The following is a 16,443-nucleotide window of genomic DNA, read 5'->3' on the forward strand; positions in this document are numbered from 1 at the left end:
AGTTCAGAAGTCTAGAGGTTCTTTAAAGAAACACCGGCTGACCGACGGACTGTGGTGTGCAACCTGTGCCAAACCAGCAGGGGTTCCACCACTACTAGCTTAACTACCACCAGTATGCGCAGGCATATGAATGCTAAACACCCCACTCAATGGCACCAAGCCCGTTCACCTCCGGCCGGGCACACCACTGCTCCTTCCCCTGTGTCATCTGCTAGTCAGCCCCCTGCCCAGGACCCTGGCCCAAACACCTCCCGTGCGAAAACCCCATCTTCGCCTCCACGATCCTCCACAGCATCCACCAGCGTTCAGCTCTCCATACCCCAGACGCTGGAGCGCAAAAGGAGGTATAGTGCAACCCACCCACACGCCCAAGCCATCAACGTCCACATCTCCAAACTGCTTAGCCTGGAGATGCTGCCCTATAGGCTGGTAGAGACCGAGGCCTTTCAAAACCTCATGGCGGCGGCCGCCCCTCGGTATTCGGTCCCCAGCCGCCACTACTTTTCCCGATGTGCAGTCCCAGCACTGAGCAAGCACGTGTCAGACAACATTATCCGTGCCCTGACCAACGCCGTTTCTGACAAGGTCCACCTGACCACGGACACGTGGACGAGTGCTGCCGGGCAGGGCCACTATATATCGCTGACAGCACATTGGGTTACCTTGGTGGAGGCTGGGACCGAGTCTGACCATGGGGCTGGTCATATACTGCCGACGCCGAGGATTGCGGGGCCTACCTCGGTCCAGGTCTCAATGGCCTACTATGCCTCCTCCTCCTCCCACCCCTCCTCCACCTCCTCCTCCTCTGAATTACCATCCGTGGGCATGGCGCCATCAGTCGGTAGCTCTAAGCACAGCAGCAGTGCCGTCGCTAAGCGACAGCAGCGGTACTCAAACTGCTGAGCCTAGGCGATAAAAGGCACACGGCCCAAGAGCTATTACAGGGCATCACGGAGCAGACTGATCTGTGGCTGGCACCGCTGAACCTTAAGCCAGACATGGTTGTGTGTGACAACGGCCGCGACCTGGTCGTATCTCTGCAACTCGGCAGAGTGACACATGTGCCATGCCTGGCTCATGTGTTAAATCTCATAGTTCAGCGGTTCCTCAAGACACACCCCAATCTGTCTGATTTGCTCACGAAGGTGCGCCGCATCTGTGCGCATTTCAGGAAGTCCAGCACAGATGCTGCTACTCTCAGGGCAGGGCAGCGCAGCGCCACCTCAAACTGCCCGCTCACCGACTGTTGTGCGACGTGCCCACGTGGTGGAATTCAACATTAACCATGTTATCCAGAGTTTACCAGCAGTGCAAAGCGATTGTAGACCGCCAGATGTCAACTTCCACCAGAACTGGTAGTCAGGTCAGTCAGCTTCCTCAAGTCTACAATGAGGAGTGGACATGGATGTCTGATATCTGTCAGGTGCTGAGTAACTTTGAGGAGTCAACACAGATGGTCAGTGGCGATGCCGCCATCATCAGCCTCACCATCCCGCTGCTTGGCCTGTTGAAAAACTCTCTGGTCAGCATGAAGTCGGAAGCTTTGCGCTCGTCACAAGAGACGGGGGAAGAAGATTCCCTTGTTGATAGCCAAAGCACCCTTAGGTCTGTTTCTCAGCGCATATCGGAGGAGGTGGAGGAGGATGAGGAGGAAGAGGAGGAGAATGTTGGCGAGACAGAAGAGGGGACCATTGTTCAGTCCTTCACTGTTCAGCGTGTATGGGCAGAAGAAGAGGAGTTGGAGGAGTTGGAAGAGAAGGAAATGGAGAGTCAGGCCAGTGAGGGGAGTGAATTCTTGCGCGTTGGTACTCTGGCGCATATGGCAGATTTCATGCTAGGCTGCCTATCCCGTGACCCTCGCGTTCAAAGAATTTATTCCAGCACCGATTACTGGGTATTCACTCTCCTGGACCCATGGTATCTTTCCACTCTCATCCCTGGAGAGGAAAGGAGTGTGAGAATGCATGAATACCAGCAGGCCCTGGTGCACAAGCTGAAACACTATTTCCCTTCTGACAGCGCTAGCGGCAGAGGGCGTACTTGTGCGGGACAAGTAGCGAGGGAGAATAGGCGAACAGGCAGCTTGTCCAGCACTGGCAGGGGTACGCTTTACAAGGCCTTTGCCAGTTTTATGTCACCCCAGCAAGACACTGTCACCTGTCCCCAGTCTCGGCAGAGTAGGGCTGATGTTTACAGAAAGATGGTGAGGGAGTACGTAGCTGACCATACCATCGTCCTAAATGATCACACAGCTCCCTACAACTACTGGGTTTCAAAGCTGGACATATGGCACAAACTGGTGCTGTACGCCTTGGAGGTTCTTGCCTGCCCTGCTGCTAGCGTGTTGTCCGAGCGGGTTTTCAGTGCAGCTGGTGGCATCATCACCGATAAGCGTACAAGCCTGTCGAATGACAGCGCTGACAGGCTGTCGCTTATCAAGATGAATAAAGCCTGGATTTCTCAGGATTTCCATTCTCCACCAGGTTAAGGAAGCTCAACCTGAATAATTTATGCACTCCTCCTCCTCATTTTCCTCCTTCTCCTCCTCTTTGTACACTAAAGCAGAGGAAACTGGCTATTTTTTGCCTGGGCCAACTGGCTCTAGCTATAGTACTCTATGTATTTAATTTTTCTGGAAGGCCACCGACCCGGTCCTCTGTTTTAAACAATTTTTGGGAGTGCCACATACAGGCACTCAATCTATTTAATTTTTCTGGAGGACCACCTACCTGCTCCTCTGGTTTGAAAACTTTTTTGGACTGCCACATACAGGCACTACCCAAATTAAATTGTCTCCATTGCTACCTCCACACGTCATCGCCATAGCTGCCTCCAAAAGTCGTCCATATAGCTGCCTCGTTAGCAAACGAGCTGTGTCAGGCAGAATTTTCAGGTGTTTCACCAGATACATAGTGGAACTCGGCCCACCTGTAGCCGCCATGCTGGAGACCTGAAGTTGCAATCATAGCAGCGCAATATGGATGCCCCATACTGTCGCTCTTAATCATGGAACCATTTCCGAAAAAACAATTAAAAATAGAACTACTATGCTATTCCATTATTCCTAGGTGAAATATTCAAAAGACCCGGCCTGCTTTGAAAATTATAATTTTTTCAAAGTAAACGCTTCTGGCCCCCAGGCCCATTTTGGGTGGGGAGGAGCCGAGAGACAGGGGCTTGGACAGGTGAAAGCTCGCCTGGTAGCGGACCGCCAGCTCCATCCCAAGATTAGGCAGCCTCAGAGGCATCCATGCATGCTGCCCCTGCTGTTTCCTGTCCATTTTGCCTCCACGATCCTCCACAGCCCATAATTTTGGCATAATGGTACGATTAAGCAGCCTCAGAGGCATCCATGCATGCTGCCCCTGCTGTTTCCTGTTCATTTCCGTGGTGTTTCCATCCTTTTCTGAGGTTCCCAGGTGTTTGGCCAAGCTTCCCTGTGCAGAGCCTTGGTCCCCTTGAAAAATGCTCGAGTCTCCCATTGACTTCAATGGGGCTCGTTATTCGAGACGAGCACTCGAGCATCGGGAAAAGTTCGTCTCGAATAACGAGCACCCGAGCATTTTAGTGCTCGCTCATCTCTAGTCACCACTAGAGTAGTAATATGTAGTATGTAGTATTTGTCTGGCTAAATTCTGGTCTTCTGTAATTCCTCATGTCATCGATATGATAGGCTTTACAAGTGAGCTGTTACTAGCTGTACTAGTGAAATATTTGTGATATTTTTTGTCTATTGATGGAGCACAATTTCTTTTAAAAATTGATCTTATAATAAAAGTTATAAGTTTTATATATTAAATTCACCGGTGCTGCAGCAGAGGATTTTTTCTGCTTTGTGGTCATTACTGATACCGACTATGTTATAATTATTATTGTTATTCTATTAACACCTAACAGCATATAATGGAAAAGTAAATTAAGGTGTCGTTAAGGATGTATAGAGAGGGATCACGGGTTGTTATCTGTACTATGGCTCTACTGCCACCATATTGACTCAAATTTTCTCCCACAATGTCATCAACAAGAGGCTTTTCATTACTATGACAGCTGGGAGTCTCCGAATTAGACTCTGCTGCCTCCTGTTACGTATACCCGAGTCCCCCATAAAATCTAATTTTAACAACATACAACCCCACCCCCCACCCCCGAAATGGAAAAAACACCCAAATGTCTGAATTGTCACTCTTTCACCAATATTCAACACTTTAAAATATGAAAAAAGGAATGAGCAGTTCCCAAAATGGAATCAATTAAAATGTCTATATACACATTGCACTTCTGTAGCGACCATTGACTAGCTGACGTTTGTTCAGCTAGCATACGGCCACCGTATATGTTTGTTTTAAAGCGGTCTTAGTGTGACACATTCCATTAAGACTAAAAAGAAGAGAAGAAAAAACTACCGTAATTGTTTGGTTTAGGGAAAAGGAATATGTGATAGGGGGACTGTGGTTAAGCTCTTAAAAAAAGCGCTGACCTTAGGTAACCTCAGACAGAGCTCATAGAATAATCATTGACAGATCTTAGAGGGGTTTTACCACAAACACAAGTTAGGCCCAATCCACAGGAGGTGATGAGACCCCCACAGATCACAAAAACAAAGGGTCCGATGGGGTCCCACGTACCCCTCGTCACTCCGCCAGAGTAATGGAGCAGATGGCCATGCATAACCATTCTGCTCCATTAATCTCTATGAAGCTGATGGAGATCGGTGAGCGTGGCGCTTGGGCATTTCCATCAGCTCCATTGAGAGTACTGGAGCAGAACCGTCATGAGCGGCCATCTGTTCCATTACTCTGACCGAGCTTCGAGTGGGCTGACAGAAGTACACGAGACCCTTCGTTTTCAATTATCTGTGGGGGTCTCATCACTGAGCCCCCCACCGATGAGCAAGTTATGCCCTATCCTGTGACTTTTTGAGCCACAGAACCAGAGATACAAACAGCTTAAGACATAGTTGGAAATATAGGCATCAGATAAAGATTGGCACATTCCATTAATAAGGCAATAATAAGGCTTTATAAATACTGCATCTCTTTCTACTGAAAAATCTGCTCTTGTGGATTTGCAGAAGAAAACTGAGACTGAGGTAGTGTAACAAATTGGGACTCACCTGTTTTCAGCAATTTACTGCAGCTTCAGCTTTATCTGCCTCCCATTAAAAAAAATGGGAAGCAGATTATGTAGACTTTTTGAGGATGCAATTTGAGCTATTAGTCCAATTGCGACATGGCACATGCAATACCAGCATGGCACATCTATGGCAAATATATATGATTCTACAACTTTATTAGGCCTGCATAATTCACTACTTATTAAAGAGCAATACCAAATTTATAAGCATTGTAACAAAAATATATAAAACCTTTAATCATAAACCTAAAGTATCCGAGAATATTTCTTTCATAGTATTTTTAAGCTTCCACCTTATTTGTGCTTATTACTACACTTAATTGTGATTTATTGATAATATTAAGTTCACTTTGATGGGAAATAACAGAAATGTCAAAAAAATCATTAAAAATCTAGAATATGACGAAAACGCCTATAACAATGATTGTCAGACAAGTAACAGTATAGTACTTACAGGCTGCAGAAGATAGATAAGAGATGCTTCTTGAATTACTATTACTGGGATGGAGGAAATTTTGATAGAGTGATAGAGTGTCTCCACTGAAGCCATAATCTGGTCAAAACGTCCCCCAAGTCCACCCAACACCACGATAACATCAACCTAAAGAAATAATATATATATTTAAAATAACTTCAAATGTGATATGTATATGAAGCATGATTAAAAATTGAGTAACCTGAGGCACAGTGCAGGACTCGAGCGGCCCTAGCCGCTTACTCATCCCACCCCGAGGAGCCCTATAACTGATTTGAAATATGCCCTTTTATTTTTAGTGACAGCATCAGTGGTAAGGGGCAGTGTTGGGAGAAGTATTAGAGTTTAGTCAATGTTATTAGGCTTCTGTGTTGTGAAGCAGAGGAATCCACTGGGGTGCACTAAAGCCCCATATACACTAGCAAGTGTGCTGCATCCAACTCCCATCACACTCACAGCATGTACTGGCTGTAACATCTGGCCCGAATCATTACCATTTCTTCACATACATGGGTGTCCCTGTAATAAACACTGGGGTATAAATGGAATTTGGACAGTGATCTAACTTCTTGCAGTTCTATCCTGGTGGGGCACACAGAATGATACAGGCGTATCTGTGTTATAAGATGGATATGGCTACACTACACTACACTTCACGCAATGTTGTCTGGTATGTGTACCATAATATGCATAATGTTTCCTTAACCACGTACCTAACAGATTTGTGCCAAGGGGGTAATGGTGGATGACTCTTCTTTTGTTTGGTATTCCTTTTTTACATTTTTGCGGGATTTCATTTTATGGGATGCAATTTGTGGTACATCCGACATGGTAACATTATGCTTGTGGTACATATGACTTACTAAAAACTAATATTGTGTACTGTGCCTGTAGCAAAGTCTTACTACACCCTATGGTAGGGTGTTATAGGTGTATTAACATGCAACCCCTGCCATTGCATATGTTCCTGCTTATCCCATTTCTTGGTTCTTCAACTGTCAATACATTTATTACATTTTTCAGCAGAAGGGAAAAAAAGAAAAGGTTTACTGTAGATGTACTGTACTTTCATGCTGTGATAAGTATTGCCATGCACAGCATTTCCTCTGTCCTGCTTAATTCAGACCACCTCTCTTTGGCTCATTGTACTGATGACACTCTAGTCAGTCTTCCAAAAATACTTCCATTGTTTCAGCTATTATTTTAGCATCTGATTTCTGACATACAGAAGTTTTATATATAATTACACTAAAGATAAAAGACAATGCCATTATACTATTACTTTTATCGTAATATTATAACACAGAGAATAATAGGACCGAACAGGATAGATGTATCAGAAATCTGTTGTAATTTGCATGAAAACACTAAAATCCCTTGTGCCACATGTATCAAAAACATTTATTGGGAAAAGTTATTGTGCCAACTGACAGGAAGTGCAAAGTATGACATCATACAGCATCAAACACTTTGGTAAATCTAGTGCAGTATAAGACTATCTACAAGAAAAGAAACATTGGGGGGAACACTATCACTTGTGTATCGGCATATTATAAAGACCATGTCCCCTGGCGCATTGGATAAGTTAAGAAGCATAGGCCTCCTGATGTATCCATCAGGCACCCACCTCGCTAGGCAAAACTACTCCTGGTCAGACCCGGTGTAGTTTAGCATAAAAGCTTCACAAAGCACGTAGACATAGGGCAGGAATGCCCCATGCCAGCCCACTTCCCTGGTGACCGTGCCCCTCCATTGCCGACATGCTTTTACGACAGAAACTGGCATAAAAGCATTGATAAATGCCCCACATTATGTTTTGGCTGTGTGCTAGCCATTGGTTCAATTTCAACAGGCTCACATACAAATTATTGGGCCTGTGTATAGGCCGACAGACAGCTGATACAAGGGGCCATGAAAACCACGGATGTATATGACCCAATTGTTCTTAGAACACGGCCAAAAAGAATGTTCATGTGTTGTACTCTACGGATAACATTATTAAAAATTACATAGGGCAGTGGAGTGGTCTGGTGTGGGGTGTTCCTGTCCCGTGCCTACGCACAAGTTGCAGTGAGGACTTTCAAAGGTGAAAGTTTGCATGCGGTTGATTATTTCTACACCAGGTAGGTCTCAGTGTAGACATAAATGCTGCAAAGTCAGCTACCGGATACATAAAGAAGGCGGAGCCTCTGCGCTGGAGGGGCCCGACATTATCATACACTGCAATCCATAATCTTTATTTTAAATGATTAAAACATAGAAGTCCTTCAGTTTTAAAAGCTGTCTGATGTGTTTCCAACCATAACGGTTCTTAAATATAGCATGATAGCATGGAGTGAATATACGTCTACCAACGAGTAAAATAGTGTTTGTTTAAGCTTGTTACAACCCACCAATAGGGGTAGATACAAGGCTTACTGCAACATATGATGTCATAAATAGTTATACACAGATTTAAAGTGATTTATTATATATATGGCCACATCATACCAAAATCCGGCAATAACATTATCTAGAAGTTGGCATCTTAATAGAAGCAAGTTCCTTTTTGGAGATCAGGTTTTCAAGCCCATTATACAAAATGGGCTGTTGAGTACATTCCACCTCCAATTTTGGTACCAGTAGTATTGCAGTGTATGGTAGGATTGTTCAGACCCCCCGTGGTTAAAACAACCTAGGAGCTAGTAAGAAAAAATGTAAAAAAATTCGAAAAATTTTTTTCGAAAAAAGCCCCTTGAAAAATAAAAAAAATTATCATAAAAACATGTTAGGCATCGCATGTATCAAAATGTATCAATATATAGAAATAGAAAATAGCACCTTTACTCCATTTTGCCACTCAGGTCATACAGTCCTTAAATTGTTAGCAATGAAAACATCAGCTTGTCCTGCGAAAACTGTCACCTTACACAGCTTTGAACACCATAGTATTAAAAAGTTATTAGCATACTGTGACCGTAATGACTCTAAGAATTAAGAAGGGTGCGTCATTTGGTGCACACAGTGAAAACTGTAAAAACAGTGCCCACAGATACGTGGTGCAAATATGTTTAATTGTCAATTTTACTGCATTTGGAATTTATTTTCCGCTTCCCAGTACATGGCATGGAATATAAAATACCGTCACTAGGATGTTTGTTAGCAGATAAAGCAAATTACAAAAAATAAAAAGTACTTCTTTCTCCATTTTCTTACTTTGCACTTATCATGCTCTCTGGGTTCATAAACACACTGGAATTTTGTAATAATCGTGCCCACAAATCTAATTATAATGATTCATATGATTATTTCAGCCATGTAGTTAAATCTAAAATATAACTCTGAAAATCTAGTCTTTTGTTAAAGTGCTAAATTCATGTTGCAGTAAACCCATGGTGCCGAGTGTGCCAGCAGCTTATACACAAAGTCAAAAGACCAAAAGGGCTTCAGAAAGTGATTAAAATACTTCATGGCCGGCCTGAACAATGAATTTCTGTGGTCTACCAGTTTGATGCTTTTAAAGCAAAGAATAGAAGCGATTTCCAGGGCTGAAGAGGAGAAAAGAAAGTTAATCAGATCTAACTAAAAACAAATGATCTGACACAAGCAATAATAGTAAAGTACATTTTAATAAGCTGGTAAAATATAACCCCAGCGAACGCAGAAAAGTACAACGAGCGGTCGGAGAATAGGACTGTGAAGTTTTATATCCTTTCCTTGCAATAACAGCGCTAAGAAAAAAAACAAAGAATATGCCTGCTACCTGACAGCCAGTATAAAATATCCTGTTGGGATCCTCAGCGCCAAGTCGTTTCAAATTTCAATATATGACTAATGAATCGTAACTAAATGAAAGCCGGCATTACCTCCTAACGAATAATGGTCATGTTTCTCGATGAGACAAAGGGGAAAGACAGGTTGTCATGCAAGTTTGAATGTTGAAAGTAATAGGAACACTGAATACATCTAGAATGGCTTTTTATTATGTCAGATCATGGATAAAGAAAAAAAAAAGTCAAAATCTGTCAACTATGTTCATTATGTTATCAGACAATTGAACTGAGTGACTAAGGCTATGTTCACATCTATGCAGGAGCCCAATGCGGTTTTCACAAAAATCATTGATTGGCCTCATTGCATTTGATGAATAGTACATGAGATCATTTGCATAGTACAATGACCCCACCAGCAAAAAGCCAGACATCCTCATGATCGATCAAATGTTGACCGAAATGAAGTAAAGGGAAAACCTTAAGTTTGATTTGGGAGTCCGTCCCTCTGTCCAAGGCAGCGGGAGGTATGTCCTGAATTTAAACTCCATGTGGCTGCAGGCTGATTTTGACGGATTTTGCACATTCTTTTGAGTGCAAACTGCTTGCACAGGTATTTAAGAAGTGTCTGTACCACGTATATACACAACTTCCTCTCTCCCACTGTTCTAGGCTATCCTTATGGCATTACCCAACTTTTTAGAAAGTGAAAGAGGGACAAAATGCGATCTCCAAGCCTGAAATAAAGCAAGAAGTGTTTGGCCTCAGCGTTGGCACTGGATAGTTTTCCTGTTACCTGAGTCATTATACTAGACAGTGACCAGGGATTTAATTGAAATATACCAAACCAACACCACTTTTGGCTTACTTTCAATGTGTATAGACATATACTACAAGGGGGCAACATCCTTTAGCCTTTGTCTGTAGAGTATATTGCACCCTGTAGGACACACTTAGCAGCATCCAGGATGGATTAGTGCAGGATGTGTTAGTGTGAAACAGAAACAAATCAGGCAAAAATCCATATGAAAACATCTTTCTATTTACAAAATGCATATATTTTTGCCTGATTCATTTGCAATACACCTCAAAACTAATGGATCTGGTAAATCCAGTTTGAAAGGTTAGTCAGATTTACATTTATTTCCGAACGATCGTAGCAGCAAATAGGAGCCAAAGATATAGAAACATACACGTTAATTTTTAAAAAAACCTACAGTATGTAAAAATGCACACATATACACTCTTCATATAGAAGGACTGGTTACTGCAGAGGATCAGCAGCTATTTCTTACAGTGTCCATATATACAGTAGAAACAATGAGGGGCACTATCCCCATAAGAATCCCACATACAAAAAATAGAACTTTCTATGGAAATCCAGAAGGAGTGAGGCAGACTGTCGCTCATCCCGGCTGCCCCTGCTCCCACCCAGCATGCCTGCCGATGTTTAAAAAAAAAAAAAAAAAATTTAATGAAATTTTTATTTCTTACAGTGGCTGCAGTAGTGTGAACTTAGCCTAAGTTCTGTGCTTCCTCTGTATTATAATATATATATATATATATATATATATACACATACATACACACACACACAGGCAGTCCCCGGGTTACATACAAGATAGGGTCTGTAGGTTTATTCTTAAGTTGAATTTGTATGTAAGTCGGAACTGTAAATTTTATCATTGTAATCCTAGCCAGAATTTTTTTGGTCTCTGTGACAATTGGATTTTAAAAATGTTGGGTTGTCATAAGAATCAATATTAACACTAAAGCTTCATTACAGACACCAGTGATAACTGTTATAGCTGGTTATTGTAGCCTAGGACTAAAGTACAATAAATTACCAATATCCAGAGGTCCGTTTGTAACTAGGGGTTGTATGTAAGTCGAGGGTTCTTAAGTAGGGGACCGCCTGTATATATATAATATTTAAGGGATAATATACAAATGTATCCACCTTTAGAGGGGTCTGCCAGTGAATTTAAAAGTTATCCTTATCCATTAAATGGGAGATGACCTCTATATTAGTAGAAGTAGTCATTTATAAAAGTGGATGTCATCAGTGAATAAGCATGAGGCAAACATAATGCGAGCAGATCCCGCGTGTCATCCGCAGGTGAGCCCCACTCACCTGCCAAGGACAGATGAAAATGAGTTCCCAGGAATAGGACTTGCTCTATCTTTTGCAGCCAGTTGGCTCATGCATGGGGCCGTGGTATCCACGGTGAACAAGAACTTGTGCTAGCCCACATGTCCTAAATACTACATTGTGTAGGTAGCCTAATAGTGCTAAACTCATTTACCCATATATGCCCTTAATGTACATTACTAAATCTATGAAAATGGATTAAATCTATCTATACCACTTCATATTATCAACAGACCCCCCTATGTGTTATAGGTTGTAAAGGTAAAATGTATTTTTAGTGTGTACCACTCAGCAGCTAAGACCCCAGTGACTAGATTTATGAGCTCTATCACAAGATGATCTATTTTCATCTCAAACCTGGCTAGGGAAACAGTCACAGGAGATGAGCAATAGGAGTCATAGGAGTTAATGATGTTCTCAGCTAATATTCTCCAAAAATACAAATTCATGAAAACATCCATATCATTACCATCCTTACAGCTTAGCAGATGTAAAGCATGGCCATTTATCATACATAGGCTATCCTATCATGAATAAGTGATAATAAAGAAGTGGCATTACAGGTCAACAACTGTATACACCATTAGCTTTCTACATGAGGGCAAAGTATTTTGAAAATCTAAAATCGTCCCATTTATTATCTACACAGTACCAAAAATTTCATTGTGCTTTTCTATGAGGAGTTCACATACATTACATAATAAGGAGAAAATATGGAGGTTCAGCACAAACAAAACTACATTGAATTGGTATATGTGGCAGGAGAACCCTGCCCACGAGGGCTGACAATCTATATGGGGGATAAGATGGAGACATGAGGTGAGGAAACATAGCGGTTGGGTCATGTTATAGGGCGGCAGTTCGGAACAGAACGTGGAATAAAAATATTGTGCACGCATGAAGACAATTGGTGAAAAACACAAAGTTACTCCATTTCATTTGTAAATGCTTTGGTTTATAACTCCAGGCACATAGATTTATCCTTGATTTCTTCTTGTATACAAATAAGCAATAAAGCGCATATTACGTACAAGCAAGTCACAAAGCAGCTAATGAGGAATAATAAATGCAAGAAACAAAGGTTTGCAATATCTTTATGAATCACAGGAAAAGGCAACACCAATTGTTTCTTGCTTTGATTTATGTATCATGTAAAACAAAAAGGAATGTTTTGCCTTGATTTATACAGATCACAGAACATGTTGGGAAATAAACTTTACTGACAAGAAATACATTGAAATTCTAAATCACATCGCACAGTGCCTTCCACTGCCTTTTACATTTATATATGGCTTCAAGAAGTGACCATGGGAAATACAATAAGCTAATTAAATAAATCTATGCACCAAAGCGCAAATAAAGTTTGAGAAGAGCATTAGAATATAAATGACAATAAAAGATGAGAAAATACAGGGGCCGGGCGACATTTCAAATATAAATGCAGAACAAAGAACATTTTCCTCCAAGGGATACTATAGAAATAGTATAGAAAGTTCTGCTGGCTGGCACCATTAGAGTTTGAAGATGTCAACTACATCAAAACTGCTGCTATTGTTTTAAAGGGTCCAAACATTAAAAAATAAAATCCCTTGGAAAATTTAATTGGAACTACACAAATAGCATGATGTTATATTTATGTTTTATTAGCATTTTCAGGCTTCTCCGTAAAACATTAGGACTTTTGGACTAATGAAGCTTGTCATGGAACCTCTTTTCATTAGCATGTGCTGAGATTGGATAATAACAGAATAAGACCCACCCCTAACTATCACTTGTCAATTTACTATATTCAATCATTTTGAATAGGAATATCAGGGTCATGTAGAAGAAGATCCACAGTGGTTATTTTGTAGAGATTACAATTACAGGCAGTCCCCGGGTTACATACAAGATGGGGTCTGTAGGTTTGTTCTTAAGTTGAATTTGTATGTAAGTCGGAACTGTATATTTTATCATTGTAATCCCAGCCAGAGCATTTTTGGTCTCTGAGACAATTGGATTTTATAAATGTTGGATTGTCATAAGAACCAGGAATAACAATAAAGCTTCATTACAGACACCAGTGATAACTGTTATAGCTGATTATTATAGCCTAGGACTAAAGCACAATAAATTACCAATATCCAGAGGTCCGTTTGTAACTAGGGGTCGTATGTAAGTCGAGTGTTCTTAAGTAGGGGACCGCCTGTACACATTTTAACAGACATTTGGAGATGTTTTGCAATGGTGCAGCATCTGTTTTCAAAATAAAATACAAGAGAAACACGTACAAGGCCTGATGGAAAGTACATGATGTAAGGATCCCTAAGCCTGTGCACTAGGCAAACAAGAATGCATTGTTCCCAAAAATATGGCAACAAAATCTTGGCAACGCCTCACAAGCAGATCCAGTGCCAGAAGATGCGGATGTCAGCTATATATTACAGCTGACAACCTTCGGTAACTGGAATAAATCCAAAATTGGGTGTCAAGCATGATCGCGCCGTGTAAGGGGATCCTAGCACCTCAGTCTACACTATATACTACAATACAACAGTAACTCTAAAAAATGTAACAAAGTAAAAATAAGTAATATGAAGGGAGGTGTCCCAAACTTACTTGCTTGCTTACAGTTGCAGCCAAACCCGGAAGAAGAATCTTACAGCTGGAGGCATTGGGCAGCTCCAGTGGATACATCAGATTTCAGGGCTGCCATGAGAAAGATCATATGTCCCTGGTAAGCAGCAGGGGCGGGGTCCAATCCTCGTTGGGGAGGGGCGTGCATATATTAGCAGTAGGTGGAAAGGGGAAGCGACTCTTAGGTGACATAGCCCTGAGTGTCTCTGGCTCATTTGAATATCTTTATAAAGTCTTTTTTTAGAACAATGCCAATATTTCAGGACTTCATAAAAGCAAGATCATCCCCTGACAGACAGGACGAGCAAGTAAGTTTGGGACATCTACCAACAGTAAATCTGATGGACGTCCTTTAAAAACATTTTCTAATAAATAAAAAATACATAAATAAATTAGTCCCTGAAACACCTCCCTTTCACAGAACTACCTTATTAAGTGTAAAGAAATACAAAAACACAACCCCCCCCCCCCCCACACACACACACATATTTGGAATCACCGCTTCCATAACATTGTAATTGCCAAAAACATTATTTAAATCCCTTCACAAAAAATGCTTTAATAGTGACATTTTAAAAAATTGCGTGCCCAAAAATGCAAAAATAGTATAACTCTGAACCTCCGAAATATATACCTCTGAACCAATGACAATGCTAAAATAAATGAGATTTTCTCCAATATTGTTTTTATTCAGTAAAATTGGGAAAACATTTTTAAAAAACCTATATAAAATTAAGTATTGCCATAACAATAATGACCCAGATATCATATTTTTATTGTACATTGAATTTCGTAATAAAAAAAGCTAAAAATTCTGAAAAAAAGAATTAATAATTTATTTTCCTGCACCCAGTAAGAGTTAATAAAAACTCATAAATGAGCTATAGATACCAAAAAATAAGTATCTGAAAAGTGCACCTAATTCTGCAGAGGAGCACTCACATGTCACATGTACAAATATTTGTAAATTTTATAGCCTGTGCAATATAATAAAGTAAATCTGCTCTGAATGGCACTCATCCATTTCAATGCCCTGTCACATGCCCATACAGCAGTTTACCACTACATATGGGGTATAGGCACACTAGGGAGAAATTGGTTAACAAACGTTGCAGTGTTATCAGCAATGCATTTATGATAAATGTGTAATTTTTAGGCCAGAATGAATGTATTGTCCAAAAGAATTACACTTTCTAAATTTTGATTAACAAATTCAATTACCTGAAGATTCTTTTGCTGGATTTTCTCTTGTAAAATTGAGAGGCACTTTGTAAAATCTGTTAAAACTTGGTCTGGTGTTTCTAACAACTCACATCCCTAAAAGCATATGAAAAGATAAAAAATATATGTAATTAGGAATTGAACTAATTATGTAAAGCAACATGACGCAGATTCAAATCATAGCTTAAAGCAACACATTTACACTTTTCATACAATGACACCTCTTTATCCCTTGGATTTGTATGATCACGGTGATACCAAATTTATATAGGTATTAATGTGTTTTGATAGGTTTTTTGACCTTTTGTAAAAAAAAAAAACTTCATTTTGCCACGCTCTGACGCCAATATTTTTTCGTACTACAGCGTACAGACCTGTTTATGCTCTTTTTTTTTTTTTTTACGGGTCCAGACAACAGTTAATTGCTGCAATTTTGCATACTCTACGACCGTTTGATCACTTTTTATTAACATTTATAGTTGTGTTGTGAAATGGCAAAACAGTGGCGGCTTTGACATTTGGGAGCTATTTTGTGTCACGGGGTTCACTGCAGGGAATACCGTTTTTATATTTCAATAGACTGGGACCTTTGGGCTTACCTGACATGTTTGTGATTTTTTGGTTTGTTATTGTATCATTTCTACAGAAAGGGGGGCGATTTAAACTTTTTTTTCTTTTAACTATTTGTTTAAACCCCCAACAGTACTTTAATCTTTGGGGGTCTGATCGCTTCTACTGCAGTATATAGAATTTTTGCAACCCACGTGATCATATGAACAACCTCCTCCCATGACATCACAAGCCAGTGGGTGGTAAGGAAAACCCAATGGGGCTCATTTACTAAGGGGCCGCGGGACGCATTTTTGTCTGGTTTCCTGCCGATTTCTGTGTTGCGCTGGATTTAACAGGGGTTTTTGGCACATGCGATCAGATTTTGGCGCAATCGCGCTGACTTTCATATGATGCAAATCGGGGGACATTCAAATTGTGTCGCATACAATGCACTTACATGCACTGGGAAGAGGAAGGTGAATTCCGGCAGACCTCAGCGGGGAAGCGACAGATGCAGGAAATCGGGCACATGAGCTACGTGAATT

At 41.0% G+C, this 16,443-nt stretch overlaps 1 protein-coding gene across 9 annotated transcripts in view; it reads right to left on the reverse strand.

Moving 5' to 3' along the window:
* The window catches only part of TPK1 (thiamin pyrophosphokinase 1), a 335,076-nt gene that overhangs the window by 165,341 nt on the left and 153,292 nt on the right, over positions 1 to 16,443 (reverse strand). For 8 of the 9 annotated variants that reach the window (XM_072153371.1, XM_072153367.1, XM_072153370.1 and 5 more), the window contains 2 exons: positions 15,347 to 15,442; positions 5,588 to 5,734 (listed from right to left, as the gene is read on the reverse strand). In XM_072153371.1, coding sequence (XP_072009472.1) covers positions 5,588 to 5,734; positions 15,347 to 15,442 — 243 coding nt within the window. The remainder of the gene's footprint in view (positions 1 to 5,587; positions 5,735 to 15,346; positions 15,443 to 16,443) is intronic. The other variant, XM_072153373.1, reaches the window with a different exon arrangement.

The sequence above is a fragment of the Engystomops pustulosus genome, chromosome 5, assembly GCF_040894005.1.
Source record: "Engystomops pustulosus chromosome 5, aEngPut4.maternal, whole genome shotgun sequence".
In the NCBI taxonomy this organism is placed as follows: Eukaryota; Metazoa; Chordata; class Amphibia; order Anura; family Leptodactylidae; genus Engystomops; species Engystomops pustulosus.